The 21094-nt window shown below is 41.0% G+C and overlaps 1 protein-coding gene across 7 annotated transcripts in view; it reads right to left on the reverse strand.

Annotated features, from left to right (window-relative positions):
- The window catches only part of KLKB1 (kallikrein B1), a 121527-nt gene that overhangs the window by 22928 nt on the left and 77505 nt on the right, over positions 1-21094 (reverse strand). For all 7 annotated transcript variants that reach the window (XM_056559379.1, XM_056559366.1, XM_056559417.1 and 4 more), the window contains one exon: positions 320-495. In XM_056559379.1, the coding sequence (XP_056415354.1) occupies positions 320-495 (176 nt within the window). The remainder of the gene's footprint in view (positions 1-319; positions 496-21094) is intronic.

Below are 21094 nucleotides of genomic sequence, written 5' to 3' on the forward strand. Positions count from 1 at the left end.
AACAGCAACTCAACTTCAGAAGCTAATAACTATTGGAAGGATTAAGATTTTTTAATAGAAGTAATTTACAAATCTGTGTAACTTTCCGGAGCCAGTTGATATATAAAAAAAAAGTTTTTGCCTGGAATACCCCTTTAAATATGTTAAGTATTTCTGTCTACTTAATGTTCAGCATGTCTTTATATATATTTTTTTTCTGTTATGTAATAGATATATAATTCAAGAAGTCATCTGTTATATGAAGACATTAAGCCATTTGTGCTTTTATTCTAATAACAACTATTATTTCTTACTCTTATCACAGTAACAAAACACTTACCATTATATGCGATGGGTGTCTTTAGTTTTAATAATGCAATGTCATGGCCACTTTCTGCTCCAGCATAATCAGGGTGAACTATAATTTGTTCAATATCTAAAACTGGTGTAAATGGAGTGATTTCTGACTGGTTTACAATGCCAGCATAGATGTTCCAAAATCTTGGCAGGGGCCACCTAGACAAAAAAAAAAAAAACACATACAGCGGATATTTGTTAAGTTTACTTTATCAAATGCATTTTGTGGTGTGGCGGGGTGGGAGGTGCAGGGCAGATGTAATTACCCTAGTGGCAGATATCATTAACCCCTTGTGTTTGTGATGCCAGGGCATGGTTTATCCTTAACTACCCAAAGGTATACCGCTGGATCCTGGGCTAGGCAGGGGGGCAATGAAGACACTGATGCCGAACTACGGATAACGGTAGCTTTACTGGTACACAGTTGTTACAGGCTATGCAGTACAGCCCGGGCCAGAGGAGGTGACCAGTGACACAGAGACCTCGCAGGCTTGCTGGGACTTGTAGTTGGACGGGAGAATTTAGTGCAAGCCACACTGGGTAGACAGATGACTTGACTTGACTGACTTGTGACTGACAGGACGGTGACTTTATCTTACTTGCACTTGACTTGTGGCTGCAGGACTTGACTTCACTACTCTGGACACACACTCTAGGCACAACTTCACTGGACCTCAACAGGAAGCATGAAAGAGAAGCTAGCTCCATCCAGGGCTTATTGGAGAGTTTGGAAAATGTATTTCTTGCATTTACTGTACTCAGGTGAATGGTGTTTGGTTACATGTTACTGCTAGTCAATCATTGCAGGAGTCCCTAATTCAACCTCTCTCCCAGGAGAAGAGAAGGATCTAAACCTGTTTAGATCCTGTTAAGAAAAACTAGTTTAGGTTTGGCCTTTGCCAAAGCAACATCTTCTACACCCTTCTAGTCAGTAGTTTGACGCTGGGATTAGCCAGTGCCATATGTATATTTCCTATATCTGCTATTGCTAAGCATAATAATACCTAGGCCAGATGTATTAACTTAGCTATCATCGTGTCTACCATCAAGTCACCATTCCTGCTCCAATTCCCATCCACACTGTAAGAATATAATTTACTTTCCTATCTATGAGAGGAAAACCATTAACTCAGGGCTGTTTTAAAATTACATTACATATTTACAATTTATATGCATTGAATATATTTAAACACACAGGTGTTCCGAAACGTTATGCTTAAAAATAAAGCATCCTAAGAAGAAGTCTCCTTTAGTCGATCTTAACCCCTCCAGGACACAGCGCGTTCAGGCACGCCCTGACATCCTGGGACTTAAGGAACGGGATGCCTGCTGAAATCATTCACCAGGCACCCCGTGCAAATCCCTGGGAGGGTCCTGAGACCTCCTTATGTCGCCGATCACCGCAAATCGTCGATCAATTTAGAAAAAAAGGGAGATAGGTGCTGTCCGAGACAGCACCTATCACCCTTTACTAGCAGGAGTGAGGTGGCACCAGGAACTGTCACGATCATCCTGATTCGTCACCCGGGAATTAGGACTCCTGCTGGGGGTGTCACTAACGGCACCAGCTCCACCCCTATTCTGGAGGGAGAGCGGATGCCGCGAGTGGACACCGTCACCTGATGGCATCGGAACAAAAAGTTCAGAATGCCGGGGTGGCATTCATGTGATATTAAAAAATGGAAATATTCCTTGCTTATTGATACCAAGTTATAATACTGTGTAATATTCTTTTATTACCTCAATGCGCCGCTTTGTCCCATTTTCATGTATTGGATCCACATTCAGAAGAGCTGTAATGCAAGACTTTTAATTTTACTGTTGTCTCTGACCTTTCCTAGCATTCCATGCGGCCAGAGACAATATGTCATAGGTCACATGGTCTCCAGGGCTCCGGACTATGTCACAGCTGGTGGGTGGATAGTAAGGGTGGAATGGATTTACTGAAGTAATGCTACCCACCAGCTGCAGATTAGCCATGCCCCCTGGAGATCATGTGACATGTTGTCTCTGTCATGGAATGCTGGGAAAGGTCAGAGACAACAGTAAAATAAAAGGACTTGCACCACAGCACTTCCAGGTGTGGGTCTCGTGCATGAAAAAAAGGACAAAGCAGAGCACAGAGTTAATAGAAGCCTTTTACACAGTATTATAACTTTGCATCATGGTCTGAAAAGCTGGGGGGGGGGGGATTTAGAATACACCTTTAAGGCAAAATATTGCTGTGATTTGAAAGGGTTAAACAGCTTTACTGTTTGTGATTATCCCAACTATCGCCAACTCACCGTCTATGGATTCACTATTGTCAGCAAAGAACTTTATTTAGCTGCAATGTGATTGAAACAGGTTGCAGTTATCTACAACTAAGTTTCTCTGAAGTTTAACACTGACCCCTTAAGAACCCAGAACAGTTTGGTTTAAATAAAACCAATTGAAGTGTATATAGAGGAAAGTGCAAGATCTGGGCAAATCACATGAGATCAAATTATCTACTGTGAATTTCTTTAAAAGAAGCTGTTCATGGGTCAGAAATGTCACATGGAAAGAAAGAACTGGGATATTTTAGATCCATACCTCCAAGCAGAAATCAAAGGTAACACAAAAGAAAGGAAAAAAAGATATAAACCAAATGACATTGACAAAAAATAGACAGGAATGAAAAAGAAGGTCTTTTTGGGGGGGATTTCTAAAATAATATTTTAGGCTTCTCTAAAATTATTGGCACCCTGCTAGTCACTGAAATCTGACTAATTTAACAAAAATAAAAGCAATTCCAAATTGTATTTAAGTGTATATAAATGAGTGAAAAACCTATTTTCTAATTTAACTCCTTAAAAGGGTACTCCGGTGGAAAACTTTATTTATTTATTTATTTATTTATTTTTTATCAACTGGTGTCAGAAAGTTAAAAAGATTTGTAAATTACTTCTATAAAAAAAAAAAAAAAACTTCATCCTTTCAGTACTTATTAGCTGCTGAATAGTAAAAAGGAAAGACAGAAAAGAAATCCAAAAAGAAAAGAATTTCCTCTATAGTATTCAGCAGCTGATAAGTACTGGAAGGATTAAGATTTTTCAATAGAAGTAATTTACAAATCTGTTTAACTTTCTGGCACCAGTCGATTTGAAAACATTTGTTTTCCACTTGTTTCCATCAGAGTTCCCCTTTAAGTGTATATACATTTTATTTCTATCAACTGGTGCCAAAAAGTTAAACAGATTTATAAATTACTTCTATAAAAAAAAATCTTAATCCTTTCAGTACTTATTAGCTGCTGAATAGTAAATAGGAAACTCTTTTCTTTTTGGATTTCTGTCTGTTCACTGTGCTCTCTGCTGACACCTCTGTACATTTAAGGAACTGTCAAGAGCAAGAGAAAATCCCAATAGCAAACATATGCTGCTCTAGACAGTTCCTAAAATGGACACAGGCATCAGCAGAGAGCACTGTGACCTGACAGAAAAGAAATCCAAAAAGAAAAGAATTTCCTCTGTAGTATTCAGCAGCTGATAAGTACTGGAAGGATTAAGATTTTTTTTATAGAAGTAATTTACAAATCTGTAAACTTTTTGGCACCAGTTGATTTAAAAAAAAAAAATTCCACTGGAGTACCCCTTTAACCCCTTAACCTGTTGGGGACGAAGGTCGTATGCATACGCCCTTGCGTCCTGGTACTTAAAGACGAAGGGTGTATCCATACGCCCGTGGGAATTTTGGTTCCCGCTGCGCGCCGGGCGGGGACCGGACCGGGTTGACTGCTGATATCCCTCCGGAGTTTGCGGGTGACGGTGATCGGCGGGCGGCGACGGAGATCGGCGGGGGCGGCGTGAGGCAGAAGAAGACGGCTCCCTGTATCCTACGAAAGTCGGTAAGTTGCCTAGCAACATCTGGAGGGCTACAGTCTGAGACTGCAGCCCTCCAGATGTTGCAAAACTACAACTCCCAGCATGCCCAGACAGCTGTTTGCTGTTTGGGCATGCTGGAATATGTAGTTTTGCAACAGCTGGAGGGCTGCAGTTTGAGACCACTATATAGTGGTCTCTAAACTGTATCCCTCCAGATCTTGCAAAACTACAACTCCTAGCATGCTCAAACAGCTCTTTGCTGCCTGGGCATGCTGGGATTTGTAGTTTTGCAACTTCTGGAGGGTCCCAGTTTGGAAATCACTGTGCAGTGGTCTATAAACTGTAGCCCTCCAGATGTTGCAAAACTGCAAATCCAAGCATGCTCAAACAGCAAACAGCTGTCTCACCATGCTGGGAGTTGTAGTTGCGTAACCTCCAGCTGTTGCATAACTACATCTCCCAGCATGCCCTTCGGCAATTAATACATGCTAGGAGTTGTAGTTTTGTAACAGCTGGAGGCACACTGGTTGGAAAATTCTGAGTTAGGTAACAGAACCTAACTGAAGGTTTACCAACCAGTGTGCCTCCAGCTGTTGCAAAAGTACAACTCCCAGCATGCACGGTATGTCAGTACATGCTGGGAGTTGTAGTTTTGCAACAGCTGGAGGCACACTGGTTGGAAAATACTGTTAGGTAACAGAACCTAACTGAAGGTTTTCCAACCAGTGTGCCTCTAGCTGTTGCAAAAGTACAACTCCCAGCATGCACGGTATGTCAGTACATGCTGGGAGTTGTAGTTTTGCAACAGCTGGAGGCACACAGGTTGGAAAATACTGTTAGGTAAAAGAACCTAACTGAAGGTTTTCCAACCAGTGTGCCTCCAGCTGTTGCAAAAGTACAACTCCCAGCATGCACTGTCAGTGCATGCTGGGAGTTGTAGTTTTGAAACAGCTGGAGGTTTGCCCCCCCATGTGAATGTACAGGGTACATTCACACGGACAGGTTTACAGTAAGTTTCCTGCTTCAAGTTTGGTCTGCGGCAAATTTTTCGCCGCAGCTCAAACTCCTAGCGGGAAACTCACCGTAACACGTCAGTGCGAATGTACCCTAAAAACACTACACTACACAACACTAACACATAATAAAGAGTAAAACACTACATATACACCCCCTTACACTGCCCCCCCCCCCCCAATAAAAATTAAAAACGTATTGTACGGCAGTGTTTCCAAAACGGAGCCTCCAGCTGTTGCAAAACAACAACTCCCAGCATTTCTGGACAGCCACTGACTGTCCAGGCATGCTAGGAGTTAAGCAACAGCTGGAGGCACCCTGTTTGGGAATCACTGGCGTAGAATACCCCTATGTCCACCCCTATGCAATTCCTAATTTAGTCCTCAAATGCGCATGGCGCTCTCTCACTTCAGAGCCCTGTCGTATTTCAAGGAAACCGTATAGGGCCACATATGGGGTATTTCCGTAATTTTGGGGGGCTTTTTCTCCTTTTACCCCTTATGAAAAGGAAAAGTTGGGGGTTACACCAGACTGTTAGTGTAAAAAAAAAAATGTTTACACTAACATGCTGGTGTTGCCCCATACTTTTTATTTTCACAAGCAGTAAAAGGAAAAAAAGCCCCCCAAAATTAGTAGCGCAATTTCTCCTGAGTACGGAAATACCCCATATGTGGGCGTTAAACGCTCTGCGGATGCACAACAAGGCTCAGGAGTGAGAGCGCACCATGTACATTTGAGGCCTAAATTGGTGATTTGCACAGGGGTGGCTGATTTTACAGTGGTTCTGACATAAACGCAAAAACATAAATACTCACATGTGACCACATTTTGGAAACTACACCCCCCATGGAACGTAACAAGGGGTATAGTGAGCCTGAACACCCCACAGGTGTTTGATGAATTTTCACTAAAATGCTGGTGTTACCCTAAATTTTTCATTTTCACAAGGGAAAATAGGAAAAAAGCCCCCCAAAATTTGTAACCCCATTTCCTCTAAGTAAGAACATACCCCATATGTGGATGTAAAGTGCTCGGCGAACGCACTACAATGCTCAGAAGAGAAGGAGCGCCATTGGGATTTTGAAGAGAAAATGTGTCCGGAATTGAAGGCCACATGAGTTTACAAAGCCCCCATAGTGCCTGAACAATGGACCCCCCCCACATGTGACCCCATTTTGGAAACTACACCCCGCTTGTAATGTAATAAGGGGTACAGTGAGCATTTACGCCCCACATGTGTCTGACAGATTTTTGGAACAGTGGTCCGTGAAAATGAAAAATTTTATTTTTCATTTGCACAGTCCACTGTTCCAAAGATCTGTCAAACGCCAGTGGGGTGTAAATACTCACTGCACCCCTTATTAAATTTTGTGAGGGGTGTAGTTCCCAAAATGGGGTCACATGTGGTGGGGTCCATTGTTCTGGCACCACAGGGGGCTTTGTAAACGCACATGGCCCCTGACTACCATTCCAAATGAATTCTCTTTCCAAAAGCTTAATGGCGCTCCTCCTTTTCTGAGCATTGTATTTCGCCCGCAGAACATTTTACGTCCTAAAAAAGGGTTTTCCATACTCAGAAGAGATGGGGTTACAAATTTTGGGGGGCATTCTCTCCCATAACCCTTTGTAAAAATTGTAAATTTGGGGAAGAAACTGCACTTTAGTGAAAAATTTTTTTTTTTCATTTACACATCTGATTTTAACGAAAAGTCGTCAAACACCTGCGTGGTGTTAAGGCTCACTAGACCCCTTGTTACGTGCCTTGAGGGGTGTAGTTTCCAAAATGGTATGCCATGTGGGGTTTTCTGCTGTTCTGGCACCATAATGGCTTCCTAAATGTGACATGCCCCCCAAAAACCATTTCAGCAAAATTCACTCTCCAAAATCCCATTGTTGCTCCTTCCCTTCTGAGCCCTCTACTGCGCCCGCCGAACACTTGACATACACATATGAGGTATTTCCTTACTCGAGAGAAATTGGGTTACAAATTGTTGGAGGCTTTTTCTCCTATTACCACTTGTAAAAATTCAAAAACTTGGTCTACAAGAACATGCGATTTTGAATTTTCTCCTTCACTTTGCTGCTTTTCCTGTGAAACACCTAAAGGGTTAACAAACTTACTGAATGTCATTTTGAAAACTTTGAGGGGTGCAGTTTTTATAATTGGGTCATTTGTGGGGTATTTCTAATAGGAAGGCCCTTCAAATCCACTTCAAACCTGAACTGGTCGCTGAAAAATTCCGATTTTGAAAATTTTGTGAAAAATTGGAAAATTGCTGCTGAACTTGGAAGCCATAGGCGTGCGCACGGGGTGTGCCGGGTGAGCACAGGCACACCCTAATCACCGCAGCCGCAGGACTTTTTTTTTTTTCTCCCTACTAAACCCCAGCCCCACCGGACATCCCCGACAGTCACAATCATACATGATGGGGATGTAGTCCTGAGCTGTGAGCCTACATAATGTAAGCTCACAGTTCAGGACTACATCCCCATCATGTATGGCAGCAGGCAGCAGGGATAGAGCGGCCGGAGCCGCAAATTTAAAAAAAAAATGCATTTTTAAACATCCGGTGTGCCCTGAAAGACTTTCAGGGCACACCGGATGTTTAAAAATGCATTTTCTTTTAATTTGCGGAATTTGCGGCTCTATCCCCTGTCCTCCGGGCCGCTCTATCCCCTGTCCTCCGGGCCACTCTATCCCCTGTCCTCCGGCCGCTCTATCCCCCCTTCCTCTGGGCCACTCTTTTCCCCTTCCTCCAGACCGCTCCTCCCCCTTCCCCGGCCGCGCACACTGCTGCGCTAACTGCAGACGCAGGGGCTGCCCCGCAGCTGCGCACGTCTGCTTACACCTATTGGGTTGATCCTGGCCGCAACTCCTGGCACCGAGTGTCCATTCCTTGGCGTGAGGAAGAAGTGGGCGATGGTGCAAAGTGTGCTGCAGATGGGAGTGGACGTGCCCGGCCTCTGACCCCAACATGGCTGCCGCAGGTAGGAAATGTGAAAAGACCGAGGACGGGAGGGGGGTGGGGTGTGTGTAATATGTATGTATGGTGTGTGTAATATGTATGATGTGTGTGTAATATGTATGTATGTATGGTGTGTGTGTAATATGTATGTATGGTGTGTATTATGTATGTATGGTGTGTGTAATATGTATGTATGGTGTGTGTAATATGTATGTATGGTGTGTGTAATATGTATGATGTGTGTAATATGTATGTATGGTGTGTATTATGTATGTATGGTGTGTGTAATATGTATGTATGGTGTCTATTATGTATGTATGGTGTGTATTATGTGTATGTATGTATGATGTGTATTATGTATGTATGGTGTGTATTATGTGTATGTATGTATGGTGTGTGTAATATGTATGTATGGTGTGTGTAATATGTATGTATGGTGTGTGTAATATGTATGTATGGTGTGTATTATGTATGTATGGTGTGTATTATGTGTGTGTATGTATGTATGATGTGTATTATGTATGTATGGTGTGTATTATGTGTATGTATGTATGATGTGTGTAATATGTATGTATGGTGTGTATTATGTATGTATGGTGTGTATTATGTGTATGTATGTATGATGTGTGTAATATGTATGTATGGTGTGTATTATGTATGTATTATGTATGCATTATATATGTATGATGTGTGCATGTGTATATTATGTATGTATGTATTATATATGTATGATGTTTGTATTTATGCATTATGTATGTATAATATATATATATATATATATATACAGAAAAGTTTTTTGTGGTACTGACCACTGCATAGGTTAGGTCTCCCAAATTTTAATTAGAAAGAATTTTCGTAAAGGGAACCTTTAAAATATTGCTTTTAATTTATCCTTTAAAAAATATACAAAAAACAAAAAACAAAATAATGAATGAAAGATTTTTTTGGAAAAAAATTTTTTTGGAAAAAATCTTTTGAAAAATTATTTTCTTGACCGCCACCAGTGTATATGATTAACTTGTGTTCAAACAATGTTCATAATTCCGTAATAATTCTGAAAGTTCAAACAATGTTCATAAGTTCCTGTGTGTTAAAGGTCTATCGATCAATCTCAGTATCGGTGCCTATTCACATAGGTAGCCGCTGTGCCTGCGTTATTCTCCTTTTCTTATTTCGATATGTAATAAGCGCATCCACATTGGAATACCAGTACAATACAACAACAATTCCGTAATATAGTGCTGTGTTAAATTGCAATTAATCTCATATTGCTATATGCTTGTTCACATTCATGCCGGTTGCGATATATTGGTTATACTCCACATGAGTGTGTTCATTGGTATACAGGGTTAATCACCATCCCGGGCGTGTATCCAACACCTTGTATGTGCGCTTGTTCACACTCCTGCTAATGGATCGTCAATCTGGGTATATGTACGAACCCCTATATATGTGTTTGTTCACACTGCTGCCGGTTGATTGCCCTTCTGGGCGTATGTCCAACACCTTATATAGGTGCTTATTCACACTCCTACTGGTTGTAATATTTGAATAGTTTACAGATTAAAGTTCCTAAATAAATCGTTTTATCACCGGCTGAGGCATATATCCTCCACTGTATAACACTCTCCGATTGGGATCAATTTAATTCACATATGAATATATACGGTCCTGGTTGTTCGTCCTCGTATTTGTTTTATTTTTGTAGTTCTAATATCCACTCTGCGTTATTAGGTTTTAGCTTTCTGTTCACATTGATGTATTCATGTCTCAGCCTTTTTTAACCCTCTACATGAGACATTCGCAGTCACCACAGCACCTCATTCATACAGTGTTATCTGTTAATTATTATTATACTGAGGTGTATATATTCACTGCACTGTGGAGCTCTATATAGTGAATACTCAGGGTGTAATTCATACACCTCGATTCTTCACTATTACTTGTAGTGAGTATATTACTATGTATGTGAACCCATCAATCATCACAATACCAATAAATCACCACATGCATATTTCACACAATTTGTAGCCTTTTTGTTACTCATGCACAAATAGATTCAGGTATGATTGGACGATTGCATATAAACCTCTGAGTACGTAAAGACTCTATTCACATTGTGTTGCGGTCACACATATTGTTCAGCGTATATGGAGCCAATTGCAGATATGAGGATATTATCCAGTTTAATAATTTGTAGAGTTCAAACGTTAGTAGTCATTAATTGTAGTTGTATTTAGTATGCACAGTCTATAATGCGATTGTCAGCAACTTATGACCTTTATCATATTGATATATTTAAATATGCACTTATTTCTTTTTGTTATCCATTTGCATATTTGATATATTTTATACAAGTGTTCCGTAATTATTATTCACTTAGTATCATATTTCCTTTCCCACAGGAATCCATTTACACTTTGCATGCATGCATTGCCTTATATCTTGTTTTAGAGAGGTCAATAGAAAAAAGTGCAAATGGAAAGAAAAAACCTGGTGTAGATCAAGGATGCAGTTCACATTGTCTAGGTTCGACGCGTTTCTTTTGCCAGGTCTTCAGGAACCATATTAGGCCATTTTCTTTCATCAAAAGTATAGAGCCATGTTGTTTGATGTCCGACACTGATGGCGGTCAGCACCAAATGCCGCCATTGTATCTTCCTTAAATAGGACGTCATTCCCACTCCACCCTCCTTCCTTTCTGGTTCTACCTATCACTGCTTGCTACGTCAGTTACCTGTCGTGTCTATGTGCAGAGAAGGTGATTGGGACCAGGTGTATGGGGGAGTGTATTCTGGTCAGGGTTAGGGTATTGCTACACGTTCTAACCAATCTGTCAGTTTTTGTTTAGATGGATTTATTGAGGCTGCAATGATATATTAATACGGAGATTCGCATTGTTACCGAGAAGCTGCAAATTCATTGACCGATCCAATATAACTATGAAAAATTATATATTTATTATTTACTTTATTTTGTTGGTCTTTCTTACTTTCTAGGGAGTATATTAGGGACGTTGGGGGAGGGATTATTTATTTCTCATTTAAATGAAGCTTGAAAATGCTATGAATTCATTCAATCCCTTGGGTCTGACTGAATCCATAAGAAATGTCCATTTAGCTTCTACCTGCAAGAGAATTTTATCCCAATTCCCCCCTCTGGCTGGGGGCTTAACCACTTCCAGTACCTGTACCATAAGTTCTCTAGGGTCACCGTCGTGGCTGCATGAGAAGTGATTTCCTACTGGGGTGTCTCTTCGATGCCTTATATCAGCCAAATGTTCCTGTACCCTATTTTTCAATGTTCTAAATGTTTTACCTACATAGTTGACCGGGCACGGGCAACTCAACACATAGACCACCCCTTTCGTGTTGCAATTTGCCCAATGCTTCAGGGGAAATGACTTTTGATTAGTAGCACTCATACAGTGATTACCCCTTTTGATATGTGGGCATACAATGCATCCACTACATGGATAGGTACCTTTTGCTCCCGTTTTTAGCCAGGTCTCCTGGTTTGTTTCTGGTTCCAAATTGCTTCTAATGAGTCTATCTTTTAAACTTCTACCTCTTCGATATGTTATAGAGGGATCTTCTGGTAGCACTGTTGCCAGTGTCTTATCTGCCTTCAGGATCTCCCAATATTTTTGGAAAATTTCTTTTACCTCCCTCGATTTAACATCATAGTTACCTATTATTCTGAGAATCTCCTCTCCCTCCTGTTTAGGTTTTGGAATCAAAAGTTCTGTCCTAGGGCTATTCAGGGCCCTATGATAGGCTTTTTTCAGGACTTTATTGGGGTATCCCCTTTCCCTCAATCGCTGTCTTAACTCCATAGCTTTGGTTTGAAATTCCGAAAGACTTGAGCAATTGCGCTTTACCCGTAGGTATTGTCCTGTCGGAATACCCTTCCTCAGGGGGAGAGGGTGATGACTCTCCCACCGGAGAAGGGTATTAGTAGCTGTCTCTTTCCTATGAAGCGTGGTCTCAATATTGTTATTAGTTGTCAATTTTATTTTAATGTCCAAAAATTCAATTTCATATTGACTAATTGTGTAGGTAAATCTAAGATTCAATGCGTTTTTATTCAGACTTTGCACAAACTCTTCAAATTTGCTTTTGGATGACGTCCAAATTAGCAGGATATCATCTATAAATCGTATCCATAAACTGATATGTTGTGTCCATTCGATCATTTCGTCTCCGAATACGGTTTGGTCCTCCCACCAGCCTAAATATAGATTAGCGTAACTGGGGGCGCAGGGGCTCCCCATAGCTGTTCCACGCTGCTGGTGGAAGGACCTCCCCTCGAAGACAAAATAGTTTTTAGTAAGGACAAATGATAGCAATTGGATGACAAAATCATTGTGTGGAGTGTATTGAAGTCCCCTAGTTTTTAGGAAGGACTCTGTGGCTTGAAGCCCCAAGTCATGTGGGATGCTCGAGTATAGCGCCTCTACATCCAAAGACGCCAAATAGGACCCTTCCTCAAGTACTAACCCCTCGAGTCTTCTCAGTACATCCATTGTATCCCGTACATATGATGGTAATGAGTATACAAATGGTCTAAGTACTTGGTCCACATATTGACTTGGGGCTTGCGTCAAATTATCAATATGTGGACCAAGTACTTAGACCATTTGTATACTCATTACCATCATATGTACGGGATACAATGGATGTACTGAGAAGACTCGAGGGGTTAGTACTTGAGGAAGGGTCCTATTTGGCGTCTTTGGATGTAGAGGCGCTATACTCGAGCATCCCACATGACTTGGGGCTTCAAGCCACAGAGTCCTTCCTAAAAACTAGGGGACTTCAATACACTCCACACAATGATTTTGTCATCCAATTGCTATCATTTGTCCTTACTAAAAACTATTTTGTCTTCGAGGGGAGGTCCTTCCACCAGCAGCGTGGAACAGCTATGGGGAGCCCCTGCGCCCCCAGTTACGCTAATCTATATTTAGGCTGGTGGGAGGACCAAACCGTATTCGGAGACGAAATGATCGAATGGACACAACATATCAGTTTATGGATACGATTTATAGATGATATCCTGCTAATTTGGACGTCATCCAAAAGCAAATTTGAAGAGTTTGTGCAAAGTCTGAATAAAAACGCATTGAATCTTAGATTTACCTACACAATTAGTCAATATGAAATTGAATTTTTGGACATTAAAATAAAATTGACAACTAATAACAATATTGAGACCACGCTTCATAGGAAAGAGACAGCTACTAATACCCTTCTCCGGTGGGAGAGTCATCACCCTCTCCCCCTGAGGAAGGGTATTCCGACAGGACAATACCTACGGGTAAAGCGCAATTGCTCAAGTCTTTCGGAATTTCAAACCAAAGCTATGGAGTTAAGACAGCGATTGAGGGAAAGGGGATACCCCAATAAAGTCCTGAAAAAAGCCTATCATAGGGCCCTGAATAGCCCTAGGACAGAACTTTTGATTCCAAAACCTAAACAGGAGGGAGAGGAGATTCTCAGAATAATAGGTAACTATGATGTTAAATCGAGGGAGGTAAAAGAAATTTTCCAAAAATATTGGGAGATCCTGAAGGCAGATAAGACACTGGCAACAGTGCTACCAGAAGATCCCTCTATAACATATCGAAGAGGTAGAAGTTTAAAAGATAGACTCATTAGAAGCAATTTGGAACCAGAAACAAACCAGGAGACCTGGCTAAAAACGGGAGCAAAAGGTACCTATCCATGTAGTGGATGCATTGTATGCCCACATATCAAAAGGGGTAATCACTGTATGAGTGCTACTAATCAAAAGTCATTTCCCCTGAAGCATTGGGCAAATTGCAACACGAAAGGGGTGGTCTATGTGTTGAGTTGCCCGTGCCCGGTCAACTATGTAGGTAAAACATTTAGAACATTGAAAAATAGGGTACAGGAACATTTGGCTGATATAAGGCATCGAAGAGACACCCCAGTAGGAAATCACTTCTCATGCAGCCACGACGGTGACCCTAGAGAACTTATGGTACAGGTACTGGAAGTGGTTAAGCCCCCAGCCAGAGGGGGGAATTGGGATAAAATTCTCTTGCAGGTAGAAGCTAAATGGACATTTCTTATGGATTCAGTCAGACCCAAGGGATTGAATGAATTCATAGCATTTTCAAGCTTCATTTAAATGAGAAATAAATAATCCCTCCCCCAACGTCCCTAATATACTCCCTAGAAAGTAAGAAAGACCAACAAAATAAAGTAAATAATAAATATATAATTTTTCATAGTTATATTGGATCGGTCAATGAATTTGCAGCTTCTCGGTAACAATGCGAATCTCCGTATTAATATATCATTGCAGCCTCAATAAATCCATCTAAACAAAAACTGACAGATTGGTTAGAACGTGTAGCAATACCCTAACCCTGACCAGAATACACTCCCCCATACACCTGGTCCCAATCACCTTCTCTGCACATAGACACGACAGGTAACTGACGTAGCAAGCAGTGATAGGTAGAACCAGAAAGGAAGGAGGGTGGAGTGGGAATGACGTCCTATTTAAGGAAGATACAATGGCGGCATTTGGTGCTGACCGCCATCAGTGTCGGACATCAAACAACATGGCTCTATACTTTTGATGAAAGAAAATGGCCTAATATGGTTCCTGAAGACCTGGCAAAAGAAACGCGTCGAACCTAGACAATGTGAACTGCATCCTTGATCTACACCAGGTTTTTTCTTTCCATTTGCACTTTTTTCTATTGACCTCTCTAAAACAAGATATAAGGCAATGCATGCATGCAAAGTGTAAATGGATTCCTGTGGGAAAGGAAATATGATACTAAGTGAATAATAATTACGGAACACTTGTATAAAATATATCAAATATGCAAATGGATAACAAAAAGAAATAAGTGCATATTTAAATATATCAATATGATAAAGGTCATAAGTTGCTGACAATCGCATTATAGACTGTGCATACTAAATACAACTACAATTAATGACTACTAACGTTTGAACTCTACAAATTATTAAACTGGATAATATCCTCATATCTGCAATTGGCTCCATATACGCTGAACAATATGTGTGACCGCAACACAATGTGAATAGAGTCTTTACGTACTCAGAGGTTTATATGCAATCGTCCAATCATACCTGAATCTATTTGTGCATGAGTAACAAAAAGGCTACAAATTGTGTGAAATATGCATGTGGTGATTTATTGGTATTGTGATGATTGATGGGTTCACATACATAGTAATATACTCACTACAAGTAATAGTGAAGAATCGAGGTGTATGAATTACACCCTGAGTATTCACTATATAGAGCTCCACAGTGCAGTGAATATATACACCTCAGTATAATAATAATTAACAGATAACACTGTATGAATGAGGTGCTGTGGTGACTGCGAATGTCTCATGTAGAGGGTTAAAAAAGGCTGAGACATGAATACATCAATGTGAACAGAAAGCTAAAACCTAATAACGCAGAGTGGATATTAGAACTACAAAAATAAAACAAATACGAGGACGAACAACCAGGACCGTATATATTCATATGTGAATTAAATTGATCCCAATCGGAGAGTGTTATACAGTGGAGGATATATGCCTCAGCCGGTGATAAAACGATTTATTTAGGAACTTTAATCTGTAAACTATTCAAATATTACAACCAGTAGGAGTGTGAATAAGCACCTATATAAGGTGTTGGACATACGCCCAGAAGGGCAATCAACCGGCAGCAGTGTGAACAAACACATATATAGGGGTTCGTACATATACCCAGATTGACGATCCATTAGCAGGAGTGTGAACAAGCGCACATACAAGGTGTTGGATACACGCCCGGGATGGTGATTAACCCTGTATACCAATGAACACACTCATGTGGAGTATAACCAATATATCGCAACCGGCATGAATGTGAACAAGCATATAGCAATATGAGATTAATTGCAATTTAACACAGCACTATATTACGGAATTGTTGTTGTATTGTACTGGTATTCCAATGTGGATGCGCTTATTACATATCGAAATAAGAAAAGGAGAATAACGCAGGCACAGCGGCTACCTATGTGAATAGGCACCGATACTGAGATTGATCGATAGACCTTTAACACACAGGAACTTATGAACATTGTTTGAACTTTCAGAATTATTACGGAATTATGAACATTGTTTGAACACAAGTTAATCATATACACTGGTGGCGGTCAAGAAAATAATTTTTCAAAAGATTTTTTCCAAAAAAATTTTTTTCCAAAAAAATCTTTCATTCATTATTTTGTTTTTTGTTTTTTGTATATTTTTTAAAGGATAAATTAAAAGCAATATTTTAAAGGTTCCCTTTACGAAAATTCTTTCTATATATATATATATATATATATATATATATATATACACATAATGCATAAATACAAACATCATACATATATAATACATACATACATACATAATATACACATGCACACATCATACATATATAATACATACATAATGCATATGCACACCATACATAATACATACACAAATCCATAATATATACATAATACACATCATACATAAATACATCATACATACACACATCATACATACAGTATGATGTATTTATGTATGATGTGTATATGTATATATTATGGATTTGTATATGTATTATGTATGGTGTGCATATGTATGTATGTATGATGCATGCATGTATTATATATGTATGATGTATGTATGTGTGTGTATATATATATATATATATATATATATATATATGTGTGTGTGTGTGTAGGTTATGCATGTATGATGTGTGTATGTATTATATATGTATGATGTTTGTATGCATATAGTATGTATTTATGCATTATGTATGTATGTGTGTATATATATATATATATATATATATATATATATATATATATGTGTAGGTTATGCATGTATGATGTGTGTATGTATTATATATGTATGATGTTTGTATGCATATAGTATGTATTTATGCATTATGTATGTATGTGTGTGTATATATTTATATATATATATATATATATATATATATATATATATAATATATATGACAGCAAAGAAGATAGTCCGGCACAGAACTGAAGTATGCAGGTAAAAACTCAGAATTTTATTTCAGCATAACGCAGTACACAGAAGCCTGACGCGTTTCGCTCCGGAGTGCTTAGTCGTAGGTAACAAACAACCACAATGAACGTCTTAAAATACACAAAATAGCGGTCACATGACCATACACATCATAAAATCGTTCTCATACAAAACATGGCGCTGGAGCATCGAGTTGGGAAACACCAATTTTTTAGAACATGTTCACACCTGGGTGCGCCCAAGACATTTGTTGTTACAATAGGATTATTCTAAAGAACAGTATAGACATTTACATCATTGATTCCTGACTTGAGTCGAGGAAAACCAAGTAAAAGTACTCATCTGCAAGAACAGTAATTTAGGTATCATATTTTTTGTTTAGAATATTTATCATTAATATGTATTAATTCATAATTAGATATTAGTTTATATATGTATCATTCTTAATTATGTTGATGATACATTTAAACATGACTATCTATTTGGGGTCTAAGGGCAAGTGAGAGCTAAATCTAATCTCTTGTTTAGACCGAGGGGATGCCTCGTGCCAAGGAGGAATATCCAATATGCCTCCCTGTTAAAAAGTTTATTCCTAAGATCTCCCCCCCTCGGACCCAAAGTAACCCTTTCTACCCCCGATACCCGTAGGCCCGTCACATCTCCTCCATGTACCTCCCTAAAGTGACGGGATAGCATCGACATACCTGTGATATTGCTTTTAGCATCTGAGACATGTTTTCTAAATCTCATTTTTAGAGAATTACTAGAACAACCTACATACTGTATCTTGCAGATGGTGCAGGTGGCTACATAGACAATAGACTTAGTATTACAATTTGTGAAATCCCGTAGTTTATATAAATTACCTGTGGAACACGATGTCACCGTGTCAGTGTTTACCATATGGTCACACGTGAGACATCTTGTATGTCCACATTTCCTATTTCCCACAGTTTTTAACCAATTGTGTTTACTACTCGACGATTTGTTACTCTGAAACAGACTGGGCGAAATTTTTGAGCCTATTGAGGGGCCCTTTTTAGATACTATTTCTATACCTTCCGACACTATTTCTTTTAGTATCGGATCAGATTCCAATACTGGTATGTATTTTCTGATGATACCCTTAATTTGTCCAAAATTTACACTATATGGTGTTACGAAATATGGTTTGGTGACACTTTTGTTTTTACCCACTATCCCCTCAGTGTTATATCCTCCTCTCCTTGGTTGCTTTCTCCTAGAGTAGGTGACTAACTCCTTTCTGGTAATACCACTCACTTTCTCCTGAGCTAAATCAATGGTGTGCTCACTGTACCCTCTATTCTTAAACCTTTTGTGTAGTTCTGATGCTGCCACTCTAAATTTGCTGTCACTGGAGCAATTCCATTTTATTCTACACAGTTCCCCAAAGGGGATATTATCCAGGACATGTTTAGGGTGGCAGGATGAGGCCAACAGTATCGAATTAGTAGCTGTCTCCTTTCTGAACGGGAGTATTTCTATATGGTCTCCTTCACCTACCACTGTGATGTCCAGGAAATTAATCTCCTTTTTATCGAAATGGTAGGTGAATCTGAGGTTAAGATCATTTCTGCCTACATAATGTACAAATTGTTTAAACTGTTCCTCTGACCCTCCCCAAATTATGAGGAGATCATCTATGAATCGTCCGATCCAATATATGTGGCTGCTAAAGGGGTTGTCAATATTGAAAATGAACATCTGTTCCCACTGGAACATAAAAATGTTCGCAAAGGAGGGGGAGTATTTCGCCCCCATTGAAGCTCCCCTGGTCTGAAGGTAGAAATCACCATCGAACACGAAATAATTATGCCTAAGCAAAAATTCCGTGGCGATGGTGATAAATTCCCTCAGACCAGGGGAGTACGTACTAAATCTTTCCATATGTATAGATAACGCCTCCAATCCCTTATTCCAAGGGATGGATGGATATAGACCAATAACATCGCATGTTGCCCATGACAACTCCTGATTCCATTGTATTTTATCCAGGATGTTAATGACATGTTTCGTATCCTGGATAAAAGTGGGGGTAATTTTTGTTAAAGGTTGGAGATAGTGGTCCACCCACTCCCCAAGGCGCTCCACAAGGGACCCAATGCCTGCGACAATGGGTCTCAGGGGAGGTGGAAAAACCCCTTTGTGTACCTTGGGGAGTGAGTGAAACACTGGTGTAATGGGATTGGCTACAAAGAGATATTCTTCCAATTTTTCATCTATAGCTCCCAAAGCCACACCCTCCTTAAGCGTTTTTTTAAGGTCTATTTGGAAGGATTTAGTGGGGTCACCTCTAAGTTTCAGGTAAGTATCCGTGTCTGATAGGACTTCTGTATTAAGTTTCTTATAGAGACCTGCATCTAGGACAATAACGTTACTGCCTTTATCGGCATTACGTATAACAATGGACTTGTTATCCATAATTTCTTTCAATGCTTTACGTTCACATTTGTTAAGGTTATCATAGATTTTAACAGAAGAGGTCCTATCCCTTAATTTCACTAGATCCCGCTCTACCAACTCCTGGAATCTATCCAGGGCTTCCACACGGGAAGCCACAGGATAGAAACCAGGGTTGGCAGAGCGGTATGATTTCTCAATATAATATATATATATATATGTGTAGGTTATGCATGTATGATGTGTGTATGTGTTACGCCGAGCGCTCCGGGTCCCCGTTCCTCCCCGGAGCGCTCGCCTCTTCCTCGTTTCTGCAGCGCCCCGGTCAGATCCACTGACCGGGTGCGCTGCGGTACCGCCTCCAGCCGGGATGCGATTCGCGATGCGGGTGGCGCCCGCTCGCGATGCGCACCCCGGTCCCCGTACCTGACTCGCTCTCCGTCGGTCCTGTCTCGGCGCGCGCGGCCCCGCTCCCTAGGGCGCGCGCGCGCCGGGTCTCTGCAATTTAAAGGGCCAGTGCACCAATGTTGGTGCCTGGCCCAATCTTCCCAATTACCAATTAGTGTGATCACCTGTGCACTTCCCTATATTACCTCACTTCCCCTGCACTCCCTTGCCGGATCTTGTTGCCTTAGTGCCTAGTGAAAGCGTTCCCTTGTCTGTTCCTAGCCCGTGTTTCTGACCTCCTGCCGTTGCCCCTGACTACGATCCTTGCTGCCTGCCTCGACCTTCTGCTACGTCCGACCTTGCTTCTGCCTACTCCCTTGTACCTCGCCTATCTTCAGTATCTTCAGCAGTCAGAGAGGTGAGCCGTTGCTAGTGGATACGACCTGGTCACTACCGCCGCAGCAAGACCATCCCGCTTTGCGGCGGGCTCTGGTGAAAACCTGTAGTGGCTTAGAACCGGTCCACTAGCGCGGTCCTCGCCATCCCTCTCTGGCACAGAGGATCCACCTCCTGCCAGCCGGCATCGTGACAGTAGATCCGGCCTGTTACGCCGAGCGCTCCGGGTCCCCGTTCCTCCCCGGAGCGCTCGCCTCTTCCTCGTTTCTGCAGCGCCCCGGTCAGATCCACTGACCGGGTGCGCTGCGGTACCGCCTCCAGCCGGGATGCGATTCGCGATGCGGGTGGCGCCCGCTCGCGATGCGCACCCCGGTCCCCGTACCTGACTCGCTCTCCGTCGGTCCTGTCTCGGCGCGCGCGGCCCCGCTCCCTAGGGCGCGCGCGCGCCGGGTCTCTGCAATTTAAAGGGCCAGTGCACCAATGTTGGTGCCTGGCCCAATCTTCCCAATTACCAATTAGTGTGATCACCTGTGCACTTCCCTATATTACCTCACTTCCCCTGCACTCCCTTGCCGGATCTTGTTGCCTTAGTGCCTAGTGAAAGCGTTCCCTTGTCTGTTCCTAGCCCGTGTTTCTGACCTCCT

The sequence above is a fragment of the Hyla sarda genome, chromosome 1, assembly GCF_029499605.1.
Source record: "Hyla sarda isolate aHylSar1 chromosome 1, aHylSar1.hap1, whole genome shotgun sequence".
Classification (NCBI taxonomy): domain Eukaryota; kingdom Metazoa; phylum Chordata; class Amphibia; order Anura; family Hylidae; genus Hyla; species Hyla sarda.